The sequence below is a fragment of the Sinocyclocheilus rhinocerous genome, unplaced genomic scaffold, assembly GCF_001515625.1.
Source record: "Sinocyclocheilus rhinocerous isolate Xijiao unplaced genomic scaffold, SAMN03320098_v1.1 scaffold3303, whole genome shotgun sequence".
Classification (NCBI taxonomy): Eukaryota; Metazoa; Chordata; class Actinopteri; order Cypriniformes; family Cyprinidae; genus Sinocyclocheilus; species Sinocyclocheilus rhinocerous.
Window position 1 is genome coordinate 35,989 of NW_015634071.1, and position 19,708 is coordinate 55,696.

Here is a 19,708-nt window from a genome sequence, read left to right on the forward strand (position 1 = left end):
AATTGTTTTTTCATCAATCGTTTTCGTCTTAGTTTTAGTTTTCGTTTACGAAAATAACCGTGCTCTGAATTAACATGAACTAACAGTGAATAACTGTATTTTCATTAACTAACATTAAGAAAGATTAATAAATACTGTAATAAATGTATTGGTCATTGTTCGTTCATGATAGTTAATACATTAACTAATATAACCTAATTGAAATGTGTTACCTTAATATTAAATATCAATATATTATTTTTATTCACTTCTATGTAACAGAATCAGATATAAGTTTTTTTTTTTTTTAAACTAATTATCCAAATAATGTATAGTCCTACAAAGCGATTATTATCAGAGCATATGAACAGAGCATAGCAGAGCAGAGCATAGCGTCACTGGATGTAGCATCATTTTACCAGCGTTGCCCAGTACAGCTGAACTAGCCTACACCATGTTACAGCACAGTAGAGCTACTGCAAACCGGAACAAGTAGGCCTATACTGCATAGAAATTTCCTGTCAGCGTGTTATTTGAGCGGACTTTGCTTTTCCGATGAGCATGAGCGGTACACGAGCGGAACGCACATTCATAGATTGGAATATTGAGCGGAGCGTCAAACTGCGCAGTGAAGAGTAGAGTGAAACTGAACACTGCCGACTGCGATGCGGCGCGCCATATATATTATTATTATTATTATTATTATTATTATTATTATTATTATTATTATTATTATTATTATTATTATTATTATTATTATTATTATTGCCATACAGTAGAATGCAGAAGAAGAAACACACTTTAGCAATAAAAAAAGACACACAAATGTTTGTCTAGAGTAATTTTTGCTTATTAGTACTAGTGAATTGTAAAGAAATTGATTTTATTATTCTACCAGTTAGTATAATAAAAGATCGATACTTGGCGTCCGTGTATCGATACAGTATTGCCGCGGAAAATATCGCGATACTATGCTGTATCGATTTTTCCCCCCACCCCTAGTAGTGTGTGATCAGGTGCATATGTGAGTGTGTATGTTTGTTGAATTTTTCTCAGACTGTGACGCTCGTGCTGGGTGTGAATAATGCTGGCATGCAGGCTGCTCAAGCTGAGCACGAAAAAGTGAGTTGTTTTGTGTGTATGGGATTAAGTAGGTAAGAAGATCATACTGTATTTTGCTGCTTTGGAATGAGAGGCAGGAGAGCGTAGAAATATTAAATGTCTCTCTCTTTCCTCTCACATTTGGTCTGCGACGTTTCCCAGTCGACCATCTGACACCGCAAACCACAGCTTGCTCAGAGGTGCCTTTTCACTGGTGTTTGGAGCATGTGTGCCAGGGGGTCACAGGGTTGCCGGGTTAAAGGCTAATCATTGGAGAGTGTCTTTTAGAAGTGGTTGTATATGTGGAACATGCCAGTCCCGATGCAGACCTTGGGTTTGGGCATGCTCAGTGGCGCACAAGGTTTTTAAGGGCTGCTAATCCTTCACACTTCATGCGTTTTCTTTCTCTCGCTCGCTCTTTCAGCCACCTCCCTCCCCTTGCTTTGACTCTTTTACCACTGTTTCTCTTCAGTACCCTGGGCGTGTGTGCATTTAAAGCTGGTGAAATCAGCAGAACCATGATTTAGCTTTCAGAAAAGCAGAACTGTATAGTGTTTTAGTCTGCCAGCTGGGTTCAAGTTCCCCTGATTTGCAGAAGTGCTGGATAACAAGAGAATGGCCTAAACTGGGCAAGTTTATGTAAGGTCAAAAATCTGAATTCACTTTGGTGACACACTGCTGCTAAATGTGCTTGTCGCTCCTGTTCTGAGTTCTTAATATCGTTCTGTACACACAGAGTTTGTTTATTTACAGAAGTAAGAATTATACAGTCGAAAAGCTCTGGAAAAAATTAAATGGTGACTGCAGATTTTTTAAATTAAAGTCTGCGTGAAATGAAAATGCACCCAATCTATTTCTATAAATTCATGTTATTGATCTTATAGTGAAAAAATTCATCCATGCATTTCATTTTTATTTTTAATTGATTTGAATTGATTTTTAATCAAAATGTCATAAATCGATCTTCCGGTGAAACAACAGGCTTCACTCTAGTAACATAAACTGGATTTTTCCAATCATTTAGTCTGCTTAAATCCCACCCATTTCTTACAATTACCCGCAAGTTCACATTCAGATCTGCCTCCATCCTATCAACAACCAATGGATAGAACAAAGTCTCCACCCTACATATTTTTCTTTTTCGATAATCCGTTTAACTCAGATGTACGCCACAATACTGAAGAAAGGGCCTGTTTTTCCTTCTTTTTCATTGCGACTTTAAAGGCAGAGTAAGTGATTTCTGGTAGCCAATGTTGATATTTGAAATCACCAAAACAAACACGCCCCTACCCCAAAAGGGTCTTGCCCCTATTTTGATAGCTCCGCCCCACATATACGTACTTCTAAAGTGTTTTTGAAAAATCACATACCCTGCCTTTAATCGTATTCTGTACACACAGTTTGTTTATTTACAGTTGCATTTACACAAGTTGCAAACTGTATTGTACAGTAAAATATGCTCTCAGAAAGTTCAGATGTTACTACAGATTTTTAAAATTAAACTGAACATCTAGTTGTTAATGTAGTGACATCACTCTCTTTAAAGGGTGATCTGACCAAAGCCACTAGAAGGCAAGCCTGCAACCTTTAGCCAAAAAAGCATAACGGCTAATGCTAACGCTTCCGGTTTGCCAGTACGTGTGAAAGGAGACCAGAGGCCGTTTTTTTTTTTCTTTGTTTTTTTTCTTTTTTGAATGGATGTAAGTGGAGGAGAGGCTTCACTATGCTGAATAAACAGCTTTTTAGAAGAATAACAGCTTATCATTTAATGAATCGACAGCCTATCAGCTAATCTTCAACATGTTTTACACTAAGCAATACTTTTGGATTGAAAAGTCACTGACTTTTTGCGACAAGTGGGATTCAGTTTACAGCTCTTCTCGTTCATTCCTATGGTGTCCGTAAATGGCGATTGAGTGTCGCACAACTCAAGGCTGTAATGTGATTGGTTATTAAGGCACACGTGATCCAAGTTGACCGTTACGCTTTCTCCAATAGTAAGTAATACAGACCCTCTCATCTCCCTATAGTAAGACAATCTCTGATCTGACTCATTCACAGAAGTTTACATTTTCTGACTCGTAGTTGCTCCCAACAACTTTTTTTTTCTAGAGAAATATACAAAATATGTTAGAGAGAAGGAGAATGCTGAGCATAAAAGTGCATTATTTATTTAGGAATATGTTTATTATAAGCATATTATTACAATATATTATGATAATAATAGATATTTAACATTTAAATAATATTTATTTAAAAACTACAATATTTTTTTAAACTACAAACTGTTGGCATCCATGTTTCATGTTTATAGCCGCGAGACACCAAAATGTTGCTTTACTTATCGCTGGTTTAGATCAGAACAGGAGTGACTCTGTATGCATACAGAAGAATAATTTAGGATATTTCAAACTTCATTTAAATGCGGTTGTATACATGGGATTTAAAATTGTGAAACTAAGGCCTGAAACATACTCTTAGTAAGTGCATGAACACAAACAGTTTTCTTATCTGTTTCATTTGGTATTGCATTCTAAAGTAGGTCAGAAAGCACTTTATATAAACGCATATAGCAGTTTGGTCTACCACTGCCTCTAAACTCCTGCGTTGGCTAAACATAGTGTTTTTATGGCTTTAGTCAAGGATTTTACTTAATTTTTTTTATCACTAAACAGGCTTTTTAAAAATACCTTTAATTTAACAATTGAATTTTCAGGTTATTCGAGGTCATTTAACGTTGCTGGATAGTGTTTTTAAATGCTCCTCGTCCTCAATCTTTTTACATCTCACCGAGTCGAGTCAAATGAGGGTGTGTGTGTGTGCATTGGCTGATCTCAGCGCCTGACACTGGTGAATCATCAGGCGGTTACAGGTCATGGTCACCGTGGCGATGAGCGCTGCCTCATGATTGGGTCAGGGGGACATCAAAGTGACGCAGCACTTTAGCAGGGCTTACAGGAAGAGCAGAGCAGGTTATTCACCCGTGACTCCACCTCACAGGTAGCGAGAGAGATAAAGAGGTGAAACCTGCTTATCAACCACTCCCCTCTCCCTCTCCTTCTCCTTCTCTGTTTCCCTCAACACCCTTCATTGCCTTTAATTACAGTCTCTCCATCCTGCTTATTGTCTGCCCATTCACATCTATATTGCGCTTATCAATCTCTCTGTCCATTCTCACACAGCTCTTTGCTTTCAGAATTGCGTGTGTGCAGATGTGGACTAGAAAAGCCTGTGGCTTCATAAGTAGGTTGTGCTGATGAGCGCAGAGAGAATCAGTCTTTGCACTTCATTTAATGGCCGGAAGGTTATTTTTAGCACCGGAGAGAGGGAAGGAGGCCGAAAGGATGGAGAAGGGTATAACTCAAGTAGATATAACTGCAGACCGGAGATCTCCAAAATGGGGCGTGAACTCCAAAAGTGGGCAGATAGAGCTCCGGGCTGCAGTTATACCCTTCTCGAGCCAATGGTGAAAGTCTTTGCGCGAGGAGACCCCGCCCCATTTTGGAGGTTTTGCCCACTTTTGGAGTTCACGCCCCATTTTGGAGATCTCCGGTCTGCAGTTATATCTACTTGGAAGGATGAGAGGATTGAAACCGTCTCGGGGTCCTCTGTATGGGGTGACCGCGCTTTGTCTGCGAGGCAGGGTAAGGGGGCACTGGGACTTCTATTGTTATCACCGTGCTATAACTCGTTCCGTCAGGCGCCCTGACGGATAATGGTCGCCATGGTTACCCGGTGCACAGGTGGCCGACTTGAGCTTGGCGTGCCAGGCTTTAAAAAGAAGCGAGCACTTGTGTGAAAATGAAAAGTGTGTGAGCTACAGTGAAACCTAGTCTGTCAGGAAAGCCGGCGCGAATGTGTGTGTGTGTGTGTGCATGCTGCAGTGAAACCCTGCGTGCTAGGTGTCGCATACCTTGATGCACACCCAAAAGAAAAAGGTAACACGAGCTGAGCGCTATACAAATGTGCATGTGTCCGTGCTAAAGTGCAAACAGCTTTCCAGGTTGCTACCGAGCGGCAACCTCCCGCTCTCTCTCGTGAAGCCAACAAGGAAGTGACTTAAACTGTAATTCATCAACTGGCCGCTAGAGGCTGGCTGCAAAAGGGAGTCAATCCCATAGACTCCCCATGTTAAAATGCCCAACTTTACAGCAGAAAAAAACATGTTTACAGCCTGGTTCAAAAAATTATTTTGGTCTATATAGCTAATTGTGCCCTTCATGACAACTGTGAGGGGGGTGAATTTTTTTATAACTCATCCGTTTAAATTATATTAAGCCTTAAAGTTCTGCATAATTAAGGGCGTGGCCACTTGAGTGACAGGTGGCTTGCCGCTGCTGTCACCACCGTCGAGCTAGGTGGGCGTGGTTTCAGCAGCCAGCTCACGCCTCTTTGCCCATTTTCGATTATCCGGGAGTGACGCACGGTGACGCGCTGCCAAGATGGCGACGGCTGGCTCCGCCTACTTTAGGCTTCAAAACGCTCGCCGGAAGTCTACGGGTTACGTCACGGACACTACGTCCATGTTTTTATACCGTCTATGGTTGCTACAGATAATCGCGTCGGAGAAATGACGTCATAAATGACATCGCACACAAATGTAGTAGCAAGAGAGCTCTGGTTGTTCTGAGACACTGTGTAATACTTTCGGACTCTCTTATTTCATGTCGTTTTAGCTCTTTACCTCCCAGTGTAGTCACTTCTGTAACCACCCATTCCTCCTTAATCCCAGAATGCCCTGTTCTTTCCTCATTGTACCAGCAGAGAGTTCTGGACAAAGAACGAGCGTTGCAGAGAGAAAGAACAGAAAGCAACAGACTGCAAACTCTCCCTCTTTCTTTCTGCCGTTATAAAGAGCCTCTTCATTTACCCAAACCAGTTTTCTCTCATCTGTTTTGTTGTTGTGTTTTCACTCTGGGAAGTGATAGCTTTTGTTCTTGTTAATGGCCTTGGTTTGCTCCTGATTTAGATGCAGAAGGGCAGGTGGAACGAAAGTGCGGTGTCCACACCGGCCTTCTCGGTCACAAGCCCTGAGGAGAGATGCTGGCACTGTCGAGCGTGTCTCTGCTGCAGTATTGAGAGCAGATGACTTAGCATGAGTCAGCAACTCCCCGGAGCGAAACTGGCAACATGATTCCTGCAGAAGGATATTTGGGTTGTGAAACTCGTGAGTGGCTCATTCTGTTAAGAAACTCCAGCTCAGCCCTATCTTAAGTTTTGCATCTGTGGATTAATGAACATTGTTGTGCAAGGGACAGCGTTTTTATTTTCTGGAATGTTGTCAGGGCAGACATTTTGTACATAGATTCCCCGAAATTTGATAATATTGTTGTTGTCGTTTGCATTCAAGGGAAGGATTTGGGTTATTGATTCAGATATGTTGCACTTCTTGTAGATGAGGAAAATCACAAAATGAGATTTTGTGAATCTCATCACTTTAAATGACTTTAAATCACTTTAAATGACTTTAAATGTCTAATTTGTCACTCCTACACAGCAGCAAACAGAGACTGTTGCTTGTGTCTCCTGCGTTTATTAGACCCCAGTATTCTTACAGAAGAGCTCAGGACTGTCCTCAAAAATGGCAACATATCATATTCCATTCAAAATTCAGAAATTTCATTATGAACAAACATTTCTCATCAAATTCTTACAGGACCAAATTATCTTAACCAGTTTGTTATTATTACCTAAAACTAATACTTTAAAATTTGTTTTTAGTAATTGAAATAAAAAAAAAGAAAATGACAGAAATAAGTTTAAGTACAATTAGCTACAAAAACTGAAATACAAATATATAAGCCATATAGAAATGTAAAAACAAATACTGATAAAAATTACATTAGCTCATAACAAAATTACTAAAATGTAAATGCAAATTAAAACTGAAAATGTTTTTTAAAAGGTTAATTTTCAATAGTAATAAATACTATTATAGAATATAAATAACAATATTAGAGCCCAAACCAGTTTGCTGGGCTTAGCTGGCTCAGGTTGGTCTGTTGGCTTGTTCATAAAGGGATTTTGGGCACCAGCTGGATAACCAGCTAAACAATAAACACCAACATGACTAGGATTAGAAATAGAGATGCACCGATACCACTTTTTCCAGTACTCGCCCGATACCGATACTTTTATTTTCATCCGACCGAACTACAAGCTTTCCAGTGATGTCTGTCCAGTGAAAGGCATATTCACTCGACAAGCTCGCGCATCTGCGCCGCCGCGCGATTTTGGTAGATGCTGAAGGTTTTGCGATGATTTCGGGGCGTCTACTTGAGAGTCATCATTTACTCACTCTCAAGTTGTTCCAAACCTGTATGGCTTACAGCCACTTGTTTATATAATGAAGAAGAATAAGGTGAATAAGGACCAAAATAACAAAACAAAAAAAAACATAAAAGTGCCTTGAAACTAGTTCATGTGACTTGTGTGCTATATATCAAGTACAGTCAGTCAGTTCCAAATGGTTTTATGAACTAGAATTAAAGTATTATTTATATCACAGTGTAGTATTTATTACTAATTTGAATTAGCTTTTATTTCATATATAGTTTTCATTTTAATGATTAGTAATTTTGTAAACATTATAAACATTTCCATTTAGCTTTAATGTATTTTTATTTTAATAATTGTAGTACTTCAGCTTGAAATTGTTTCAGTTCAGTTAGGCTAGTTGTTATTGAATATTTATATTTAATTTATTTCAATTAATGAAAACAATTAATTCAATTAAATAATAGTTTTAGTTAACTGTAATGCTGTTGTGAAGTGGCTCAATCGATTCATTAACAACAAGCTGACTCAAAATTCATGTGATTCATTTGTAAATTGCTATTTTCATTCTTCCAAATACTCTTTTTATGCTTTATGGAGGAATTAAAGTCATACGGGTTTGGAACAACATGAGGTTGAGTAATTGATGACAGAATCTTAATTTTTGGATGAAGTAACCCTTTAACTTGTTTACACAATGGGCTTTATTTTGGAAAGGACTGCTGGAAAACTTACTTACTCTTACTGTGTGAGAGAGACTCATGGAGACCCCATTTTGTGTGTGTGAATGGCTGGTTTATGCATACATGTGTTTTGGGCTGACTCAATTCAGTAGGTCAGTTAACATAGCAATGATAAGCATCTTCCTCCCTCTCCCTCTCTCTCTCTCTCTTACACACGCATGTGTGCATGTGAAGTTTGGGCCTGGTTTTGTTTGTCATGCATTTTTTAGATCAGATTTGGTGTCTGTTGGCAAGATTTCAAAGATAAAAAGACATTGTGTAAGCGTGATTAAGGGGAAAACGAATAACCCTAAATTGCTTATTCTATCTGTTCTTTGCCGTCTTCTGACTGTGAGAAGCTCATGTGCTGCACTTCGTTTTCTCAGATGCTTTTTTCCCTCCACCATTTAAAACGATGGTTCTTACTGAGAAATATCCTGGTCATATTAGGCCTGTCACGATAACAACTTTTTGTTGTGCGATATATTGCCCCAGAAATAATTGCGATAAGCGATATTGTCATATTAACCATTTTATGCCACTGAATATATAATCATAATGTAACAGCATAATAATGCAAGAAGGCCTACACACTTCCAAATGACAACAAACTTTTAATTTTTAAGAATATTTAGATCATGGAAATTAAGTATCAAAATATTAGATACCTTAAATAACTTGAATAAATAGTAACTAAACATTTTCTAAAAAAAAGTGCAAAGTAACAAGTACAAAAAAGAAAAATGCACAAAGAGCTTGTATGGAGATTTTTCCCATCTACAGATTTTTTCCTGACCTTCTTTTCTCTGTAAATTGAGGGTGCACACTATTGCTGAGAAACACAATCACTACTCAGCAGTCAGATGTCCGTATGCACAAAGGCACAGATCCCTAAACAAGGCCATATCTGCAGATGAAACTTTTTTTGTAGAAGCACTTTTTAAATTTGAACTAGCACCTCATGACTACACCACGTTATGTACGAGAAGCTGCAAAAGACACAGGTGCAAGTGGAATGTACAAAACATGGTGACATTCATTTTTAAGTAAATATAATGGCCGATATATTGCGTCACCAAAAATTATTGAGGTCATGTATATATATTGCGCGATAAGTCGATATATTGATTATTGCGACAGGCCTAGGTCATATTCCAAAAATCTAAAAATCAATTTAATATATGCATTGCATTGTGACATTATTTTCATGACAAATAAACAAATAGTCATACATTCTCATTACCATAATGTTAAAAAATATAATTCTCGTTGTAATGACATAATGAAAACCAGCTTTTTCAGGGACAGTTATTTTTACCTTGTTGGTTAAGTTACAACCCAAAATGTCACCAGATTTTAACTATCCTCTTTCTGGTTACCATTAAAATCTATTAAAAGGACTGCGATCATCCCAGCACTTCATGGTGCTTTATTTTTAAATGTTCTTTTCTACATAGATTGTTTTTGCTCACTGTGCTCATGTTTAGTCTACTATAGCCATGTTTTGAAGGCTCGTTAATGCTCACAAGTGGCCTCTTGCTGTTTAATTGTATTTTGTGTGTATGTATTTGTGAGGTTGTTGAGATCGTCTCTCTGCTAGGCCCCCTTTGCTGTGCCCTGGACATCCAGTGTTTAGTCTACCTCGCGACTGTCCGCCACGTTCGCTTATGAGTGTTTCTTTCAGGCCTCAGTCCACCCATCCTGTCAGAGCTCCATGTCCTGCTGGTGTGCTTCTGAAGATTAGCTCTCAGAATTCTCTGGTGTGTTGATTTTGAGTGTGTCAGGCAGTTTTGGTCTAGTGCACACAGCAGTTGTCTGGGTCTTTGACCTTTACAGGTATGCTTGAGTGAGAGGTTTTTGTTCCCTTTGTCATTTCTCTCACTCCTTGTTGTTATATGTTCTATTCATTTTTTTCTGCAGTTTCATATTTGACCACTTAGGAACCCAAATGGGCATTAATAATGGATGATTTGTGATTTGTGTGGGACTATCTTTGAGCAGAAGTAATTTGAGCATATGTGTTTGTAAAGGTTTTATATGATTTGACCATTAAAAAGGGCCTTGTATAGGCTTTCACTGGTTTCTTTCACTAGTTGAATTTTGGGTCTGCATGTGGGTTGAGCATTATCTGAACCACTTTTGCCCAGACATTTCACCTTTAACCCCAAATCCTCTTTGTGTTGGGGAGTAAGTGTGATCGATGAGGCCATTATTAGCGAGCCACCCCCTGGAGGGTGACCTAAAAAGCCGAGGTCTGAACGCAGGGGGCAGTCAGGGGGGTCACCGTTCCATTCCCCTCCGTCTGGAGGACAATCTCACCCCTCACTGGGTTTTTCAGTATTTGAGGACCACAAAGACCAAGGGAGAGTTTTCTAATATGCCCAAGGAATTTTGTGGAAATGAAATTAGGTGTAGGAAGCTTATTGATGTCATGGCTCAAGAACAGATTATTAGCTTTCGGGAATTGAATCATTTTTATTGAACTGTTTTTTATTCTGTGTAAGTGATTGTCATGTGCATGTGTTTGGGATTTTGTGTTTACTTTCTGTTTACTTTTGTTTCACGTACAGCGGTCGAGTGTTTACGTTGAACTTCAGTGCCATGCGAGTTTGTGACCTGGAGTTTGACCTCGTCAGGCGTCTGTCCACGCCTTCCAGCTCAACAGCCACACCCACAAACACAAGCCCCACCCCTAACTGCCTGACTGTGTGGAAATACTACTGTAGAGATAACTTTGGCTGGAGGGAATATTCAGAGGTGAGAATCACACCAATCTGATCCATTCTTCCCCTTCTTTTATAATTCCTTTTAGACAATTATAATTTTACATTAGATTTCTATTTCAAATAAATGCTGTTATTTTGAACTTTCTATTTGTCAAAGAATCCTGAGCAGCACAACTGTTTTTAACATTGATGATAAGAAGAAATGTTTCTTGAGCACCAAATCAGCCTATTAGAATGATTTCTGACAAATCATGTGACGCTGAAAACTGGAGTAATGGCTGTTGAAGATTCAGCTTTGTTATAACAGGAATAAAATGCATCATAAAACCTATTACGATAGAAAAAAGTTATTTAAAATTGTAATAATATTTCACAATATTACTGTTTTTATTGTATTTTTGCTCAAATAAATGCCAGCTTGGTAAGCATGAGAGACATATTTTAAAACATTAAAAGATTAATGCAGACCTCAAACTTTTTGTGATTTTAGAATGGAAATAAAACCTAAACCAATTCTTGAAAGATTTTGTGAGATTTACCTTTTAAGGTCTTTTTAAATAGTGCTAAGATTGCGCACATAAATAGCAGGATTTAAATTCTCAGAGTTAGTGTGTGTGTGTGTGTGTGTGTGTGTTGTTGGCTCAGTAAATGTACAGTACTTGTGATTGCTTTGTGTATTGGGTCTCAAGTCAAACTGGTTCGCACACACCAGAGAAGATGTCCTGTTCTACTCACAAGCGCCTGAAATCAGAACATTGCATAAGCGTTCCTTTTAAAACAAATCTCCTATGATGGATACATTCTGACCAGTGCTCCGGATGAATTGAGTGGGAGTCGGAGCACATTTAAATGTTCTGTTGTTCTCTCTTTCTCCGTCAAACTCATTTCCTCTCTCTTTCTCCGTTTCACAGCCGGTGGTTCGGTTGATTGATGAGGCTTATGGCCGAGGTCTGAAGGAGGTCCGTTTCATCACACTGCAGAATCAGTACATCCTGAACATTCATGAGGGCTTCCAGCAAAATGCTGTTTTCGGTTTCCGCCGGCAGATCAAAAAACGACCGCTGTTCAGGTCCTCCATCATGCTTACGCCTTACCTCCAGTGAGTATCTCCGTTTACCTTCAACACTCACAAAGTGTCCTAAAACTCTTGTTAGACACCACTGATTTCACTCTAAATGTCCCATAACAACCAATTTTGTGCCATCCAAAAAAAATGGGTTTGTTCCTCAAAACATCTTAAAAAAAGGAGTTTCACATATAGATTGTTTTCTCTGGATGCGCTCCGAAACCCCAAGATAACTCGCAAGCGGTTCACTGCTCACCGAGAACATACCCGGACTCTGCGTTATTCGCATCAGTGAAAGGTTTAAAGTGTATATCTCATTTTAATTGCTTGAAGTACTGCTTGTGCCTCCAGAACACTTTCCTGAAACATAATATTCCAACTCACCTTAAGCTAGAACATGGACTGCAGCCTAAGCTAGTCTGTCATAATTCTCATAAGGAGAGCAATCTCTGTTATATCTATAATCTGTTGTCAAATGAAATATGATGTGTGCTTATTTACAGTGACAAAGAAAAAATTTGAATGCAACAGATGTAAAAAGGTACAGAAGAATGGACGAGGGTTAAATGGGTTCCAGACCTGTTAGGGTCTGTGTAAGAGAGTCTAGCGTGATCATATGAAAGTCAGATTTCTGGCTAGCTTTTTATTTTTGTTCTTGCGACATTTTCCTGTCCTGTCTTTCATCTCTTACATCTACTAAGTCACTCAGGCCTGTGAAGGGTCAGAGACATGTGGATATTTTTCTGTATGTTCCCTTATAGCTACATGTAAATTAAGGCAAACAGTAGTTTTGAATCTTTTCCGCCCTGTTTTTTATTTTTTTATTTTTTTTTCAGTAGAGTCTAGCCGTAGTCTTCGCCCCCAGAATCAGGACTGAGCGATATATTATTTTAGCCTTTTGACAGTATTATATATCACAATATGTATAAACATTTTTGAATGTTGAATTTCAAGTCGTTTGGTCCATTTAAAATGATTTACTGAAACAGGCAGTTTGAACTGATTCGGAAAAAATAAACTGAAGTCACCAACACTTCTGCTACTAATGTTTAAATTAGACATGCTATTCATCGTATTGCTTTCATACTTAAAAGTTGCAAGACAAGTAGGGATTGTTAACTTTATTCCCATCAGCCTGCTCCTGTTGTCAGGTAGAGGCCACTGCAATGCTGGTCCACCCATCTAAAGGGTCCTGCAGCGTCAGGAACACATTGTCCTGAGCACAGGGGTGGAACTCATTAGTGCGATTGACAATTTGGCCGATTCGCTGCCTGCACCAGCTGAGTTAATGCTCAGCAAGCAGAATGAATCACCCTTTCATTCACACACAGACCCTTAACATTTGCTTTCCAGAAAGTGTTTGCTTATCTCTTCAAAATGATTGCCCTAGTTTCTTTTCATTTGCTTTTCCTCAGTTGCTTTAAAAATATATATGGTTAAGGAATTGCCGCAGTTCCAGCACTGGTAATCAAGTCGAGAGAGGAAAGTAGCACAAGATAAAAGTTAAAAGATGACTCATAAGGTAGTCACACTGACTTGAGGGATAACCTTTACCTGCTAGAAATCAAGTGGGATGTTTATTCACAGGACTGAACCCTGACCTCCATTTAACCACAACCTCAAGACTCTCATAAACACACATGTGCCAAAACTGCCGAAGAAATTAGTGAAATGTCATGATTCTCAATACCAATTTCAGTACCACAGCAAAAAAATGACCATGAATGTTTTTAAAATTATTTTTTATTCATTCATTTCTACATATTTCATCATTTAATCTCATGTTCCCTCTCTTCTTTAGGACTCTCGGTGGCCTTTCCTCAGCATTTCTCTCCTCCCTGGAAAGTTCTGGAAACCAGCCTCTCTCTCCTACGTCAAGCGGCCCCTCCAAAGTGTACCCTGAGACTTGGTTACCCATGAATACCAGTCAGGACTTCCTGCAGGTGCCCGTCTCCCGGGACGACCGCAGCTACCGGACTGTCTACAGCCTCTTCCACAAGACCGTATCTGAGACCAAGTTCCGCATCCTGAAGATCCTCCGTGTCCAAAACCCCTTCCTCTGGGAGAAGTACAAAAGGTGTGGTAGGAGATTCTCAAACAATGTCTAGATCCTTTGTGCTATTTAGACTATTTATCAGGGGCCAAAGCAGTGTTTAGTAAACACTGACATTACGAACTGGTTGAAGGTTATCAGGACAGATCTGTTTTTCATAAACGTCTGTAAAGTGAGTATTTAGCCGCACCCCTGAACAAGACTCTGAGGCTTTGATGTTTGCTTTCATGCTGCTAGGTGTCAACCGCGTAAACGGTTCTTACTAAGTTTTGTTGGTCGGAAACAGATGTGTTTTTGTGGTAGGTCCGTGAGGTGAACTTCTTAGCGTGTGAAATGTGGAACATGATAGAGGAAGTGAGTGAGAGAAGAAAGGGTGCTAGTGGTGGGGCCTTGGTGTAATTTAATAAGACTTTTCGTGCCCCTCAGGACAATAGGTTACAGAAAAGGGATGAGTCAGGAAGAACAATTTATTGCTGTTGACTCATGAGGTGTGTTTGTGCGTGCGTGTTTGTTCACTGCTATCTTAAGCAGGCGACCAATTAACTAATCCTTGCATATTTCCATGTGTCTAGTAATGCCATAGCTGGAGTGATTGCTGTTTCTGAAGGCACAGTAGACAGTATGTTTGTAAATAATATAATAATGTGGTGACAGTTTAGGTATATTAAATTTTGGTAGTCTAGTATAGGCATTTTCAAACTTTTTTTATGCCAAGGACCCTTAAAGGCACAATATGTAATTTTTTGCCACTAGAGGGCGCGTATTCAAAACAAACAGAATTTATTTATTTACGAGAATTTATTTACGATGTTAGATAACGCTGTGACTGAGTGTAGTCTTCATCCCCACAGCCGAAGCAATGCTATGGGACTCGGGCAGAAATCATGTTCATGGATGAGCTAATGTATTAAACAGAAAACTGTTCTAGTGGTTTTTGGATATTTTAATTTAAAAATCTTACATATTGTGCCTTTAAATACAATGAACCCCCTGTAGTAGCAATACATTTTCTTCTTGTTCTCTCGGGCAAAGAACTGACTCGGGTTTTCGTTCAAATTTCAGTCGTTTACTGGATGTTCTTGCTCAATAAACAGAAACAAAATGAACACCGTTCAAAAAACTGTGTAGCTCCATCTTTCTTTCTTTCTTTCTTTCTTTCTTCCCAAAGGGGCACCAAAAAAGGCGCTTAAAGACAGTCCAATAATAAAACGGAGCATACCATTTCAGAATGAACATGGGGGGTGTTTAACGAATAAATAAATCCAAACACATTAAAATTATACCTACTCATGCACTTCTAACTTTAATGTTAAACTTAATTATTAAAATTATGGCTCTTACACCCCCTTTCTTAAAATATGAAGGCAGCTAAATATTTTAATGTGTAAAGACCGACCCATTTATACTCTGCGAGAAAATATTAAGCGTGATACTATTGACAACATGTTGTTTCTAAAACCTAAGTTAAAGTAATAGCTTTTGTATTGTCATTGTACTGAAGCCAAATCAAATTACTAATCATTTCTGTAATGTATGTACTGTGTATTAAGTTCATAACATATTTTTTTTCTACCGACTATTAGAGTGATGAACAATTTTTCGCAAAATTATGTGTAGAATTGGTTCTTTCTGTCAAAAAAAAAATAGGTGTGAATAGAATAGTGTTGTCAAAAGCACTGGTACTTTGGTACCAAGTCATTATTATTAAAAAATAATTTAAAAAAAACTACACCAGCCTTTCAGTTTTTGTATTTTCAACCAGTTAAATAAAATAGTTAAATAGTTTTAATAGTTTTTGCTTTTGTACTGAAACTGGTACAGAGAACCGTGACATTTTACTGGTATTGGTGGCAATAAATACAATGACATATTTGCATGATTTAAAGGGGTCATATGATGCGATTTCAAGTTTTCCTTTCTCTTTGGAGTGTTACAAGCTGATTGTGCATAGATAAGATCCCTGAAGTTGCAAAGACTAAAGTCTCAAAACCAAAGAGATATTCTTTATCAAAGTTAAGACTCTGCCACGCCCCCCTAAAACGGCTCGTTCTAACACACCCCACATATCTACCTCCAGGTTTTAGAAATTATAATAAAACCATAGAACCATCCACTTAGACAAGAATAGACTGATCAATATGTAAAACAGTCATGTATAGTTTGCTTGTTTTGCTTTGCTTATTGAGGTGAATTGAAATCTGAAATCCTATATATCCCTGAGAGGCCAACTGAATATAGAGGTGTGGATATCTTATTTACATGCTACTACGTGTCTCAAACAAAACTCTTGAATATCATTCAAAGATTCAGTGCAGTGAACCTCACAACGTTTGGCAAATCCAGCGATTAGTTCATCCTTGCAAGCACTTATTGTAGTAGCCTGGGAAAGAGAGCTGAAAGAATAAAGGTTGGTGTGTTCATATGCTTGTGCAGGTGAAGATCTTTTGTACAATAGTTCTGAGTATTTCCAGGGTGTTGGCCAACGAGCGAGAGAGAGAGAATGTCACTGGGTAAGCATGAAAGAGGATTTGTTTGCATCAGTAAAAGAAAGAACAAAACAGACTGATGGCAGAGTAGCTTGGTGTAAAAGAGTTTAAAGGAGATGAAAGGAGAAGCTGAAACAACACGAGTGATGACTTTACTGACGCATATGGAGTCACTGCTCCCCGGCAATGTGCGCGTGAGCGTGTCAGTCGATGATTGTGACAACTGGGCCTTGTCAATGGCCGTAGGGTCACTTGAGGTCAGCTGGGGCCAGGCAGTGTCACACTGAGTGCTCTACTGATCAGAGAGTTTCTTTCAGCCAGGCTGACCTTGCGGGGCCCACAACAATAGAGGCACAGACTCTAGGCTAATCAAGCCCTGTTGCTGACTGGGTTCACTCAGGTCCCTGGCGCTCATCTGTTTAACTCACCCTTTCTGTACCCTCTCACTTCTCTGTTTCCATTTGACAAGATGACGGGCTGAGTGCTCCAGAGTTTGGCTTGTTGTCTTGTTTTTGTGCAAGGGCAGCTGGCGTGCTCTGACACAACAAAGTTGTGTTTTATTTTAGTCCTAGAAGTTTGCATACGGTAATTGTTGGCATCAGGGTTCAAAATTCACTTTTTTGCCACACCTGTCAGTGGTGGCTGAATTGAGAAGATTTACCAGATGTGAGGTTGTAAAGGCAAAGAATTAACAGTACGATGTGGTGTTGTCCCACATGTGGGATTTTTATTTCTGTGCCCATATGGGATGTAGAATGTTCGGTGACGTCACATAACTGCCAAATTCAAACCAAATTCAGAGAAAGATGCGCTCAGCGCTTGTCATATAATCACAACTATGCAGTGTTTTCAACCACATAATGTTTATTTTAAGTTTCGGACATTTAAATTAACATAAATACTAATAAAACCATACATTTAGAGTTTGTAAAATACACACTGATGTCTATGGATGCAGCAATAAGAATCCATTCTAATATAATTTGCCGACGTGTTTTATTCATATCAGATACACATAATATAAGTAACTAAAATTCACTCTATTCTTCTCTCAGTTCACCGGCCACTTGCATGTATTTCGGGAGAAACTGATGAATTTACGTGCTGTAAATCCTACTGACAGGACTCTCTGAACTGCAGCGCGAACAAACATGACGGCACCCATCTCACGTTATAGATCAAGATCATTTATAAAGGTTTTTAAATGACAAAACAGACTCACTTACACGTATTTGAGAATCAGAATATCAGACAGTTGATGACATGGTAAGCAAGTTTTGATTAAAAAAGGAAAAACGAATTAAAAGCGATCCATCTGTCATACAGTGTTATTGTGGCTGCGGTGTGCCACGTGACAAGCATGATGCGTGACCATGGAAACAATAAGGGGAAATGTTCTAAAATAGAGGTCACCTTAAAAAAACTTGCTCTGGGGGACAGCTAGAATATTCTAAACTTACTTGTGAAAGGGTTATGAGTTTTTCATTTCACAGGCCTATTTTGTGGCATGATTTAATACACTGTTAAATGTAATCTTTAGCATATTTCAAAATATTCATGTAGCATGTAAAACTATTAATTTGAATTTTTAGTGTATCATTTTTAATTTCTTTAGACAAGAGATCTAATTTTAATATCTGCAATTTATCAGTTATTGTCCAGAACATGAAAATAACAGCTTATCGGTGTCAAGTATCAACTAGGATTGTAATAGTGCATCCCTAGCCTCTGTAAATCACATTAAGGTATACTAGATAAACATATGATGCTACATTTTATTCTTTGGAAGGTTGTGACAGATGTTTTCTTTAGTTGATGGTTTGTATGCTTTTAATTTCAATTGTTCATCTACTTGCATAAAATTATTGTTCTTACAATACGATGAAAGCCATGCATTGTGTTACTGGCCAACTGGTTTGAATCGTGGTTGCCTTACACAGTCTTAGTCTGTTCTGTCTTTACTTTTGTCTAATGCTAACTCCCGTTTTCTGGTTTTGGCTTTTAACAATGTTAACTGAAATGTCTGTTTCTCCTTCTCTTTACAGGAAGAAGGAGTACATGTCACGGCACATGTCAGAGATGGACTGCATGCTGAATGAACGCCACCTGTTCCACGGCACGTCCCAGGATGTGGTGGAGGGCATCTGTAAGCACAACTTCGACCCACGTGTGTGCGGCAAGCACGCCACCATGTTCGGCCAAGGCAGCTACTTTGCACGCAAGGCTGTCTATTCTCACAACTTCTCCAAGCGCTCGCCTCGTGGTGTGCACTACATGTTTCTGGGCAAAGTCTTGACGGGTAAGTTCACAGTGGGCAACCCTTCCATGCGCCGCCCACCCCCCCTGAATCCAAGAGACACCTCCAGCGACTTATTTGACTCCTGTGTGGACAACTGGATGGACCCGCAGATCTTTGTCATCTTCAGCGATGATCAGAGTTATCCTTACTTCATCATTCAGTATGAAGAGGTGGGCAATACGGTGGCTATTTGAAGATCACTGCACATCTAGATTCCTGCACAAGAGACCCGTGCACACATTCGGCCAGTTTGAAAAGAGACAGGAGTAGTTGTGCGCCAGCAATCCGAATAGAACTCATGAACCATATGGGATACGTTCGGATATGGTTCCCAGCCTCAATCATGTGTGAGGGTTTCTGTGTGACCTTTCAGTGCGCGTCTTCTCATGCCTCTGTGAATACAAATGGGGATTGTGTGTATGGCATCCCTCCTCTGTGCTGGACAGTTTAGTGTGCGAATCGTGTGTGGATGAGTGTCTCTGCTGTGGCATCCATGGATGACCATGGATTGGAACCCACATTACTAAGAGGCACGTCAATGACTCGGCTGTTGTTGCAGCTTCACATTCTTATTCTTTTTTTCCCCAAAAAACTCACCGTTCCCATTGCTGCCATTTGCGTTCCATACTTGCTGTTTGTTCGAAGTTGTAAATATGATCTCCTTGTTTATATTTGAACTGTGTGCCTTTTGTCCATAAATAAATTGTTTATTTATGTTAGTCAATGTAACAAGTAAATAAAAACAATTTAAAGAAAATGTGACTGATGTTAAGTTGGTGTTTGTTTATATAGCCTGATTTGCATTGTGTTCAGGTAAAGCATTGTAATGAAACGTTCAATTTTTACAGTTCATACAGTTTCATCTTTGACCCCATTTGCCGCTGACCTTTTTAATCATACCCTGTGGTTTTCTAACAATTCACACAACATTGTTACATGGGTGGTGCCAACATGAAAATGAAAACATGATGACAGGAACAGAGGATGATCCTTTGAGTAT

The 19,708-nt window shown here is 39.1% G+C and overlaps 1 protein-coding gene across 2 annotated transcripts in view; it reads left to right on the forward strand.

The window, feature by feature from the left end:
• The window catches only part of LOC107745418 (TCDD-inducible poly [ADP-ribose] polymerase-like), a 27,580-nt gene extending 8,131 nt beyond the window's left edge, over positions 1-19,449 (forward strand). For both annotated transcript variants that reach the window (XM_016559296.1, XM_016559295.1), the window contains exons 3-6: positions 10,649-10,835; positions 11,716-11,903; positions 13,672-13,947; positions 18,455-19,449. In XM_016559296.1, the coding sequence (XP_016414782.1) occupies positions 10,649-10,835; positions 11,716-11,903; positions 13,672-13,947; positions 18,455-18,902 (1,099 nt within the window). In that variant the 3' untranslated portion in view covers positions 18,903-19,449. The remainder of the gene's footprint in view (positions 1-10,648; positions 10,836-11,715; positions 11,904-13,671; positions 13,948-18,454) is intronic.
• The last annotated feature ends 259 nt before the right edge of the window (positions 19,450-19,708 follow it).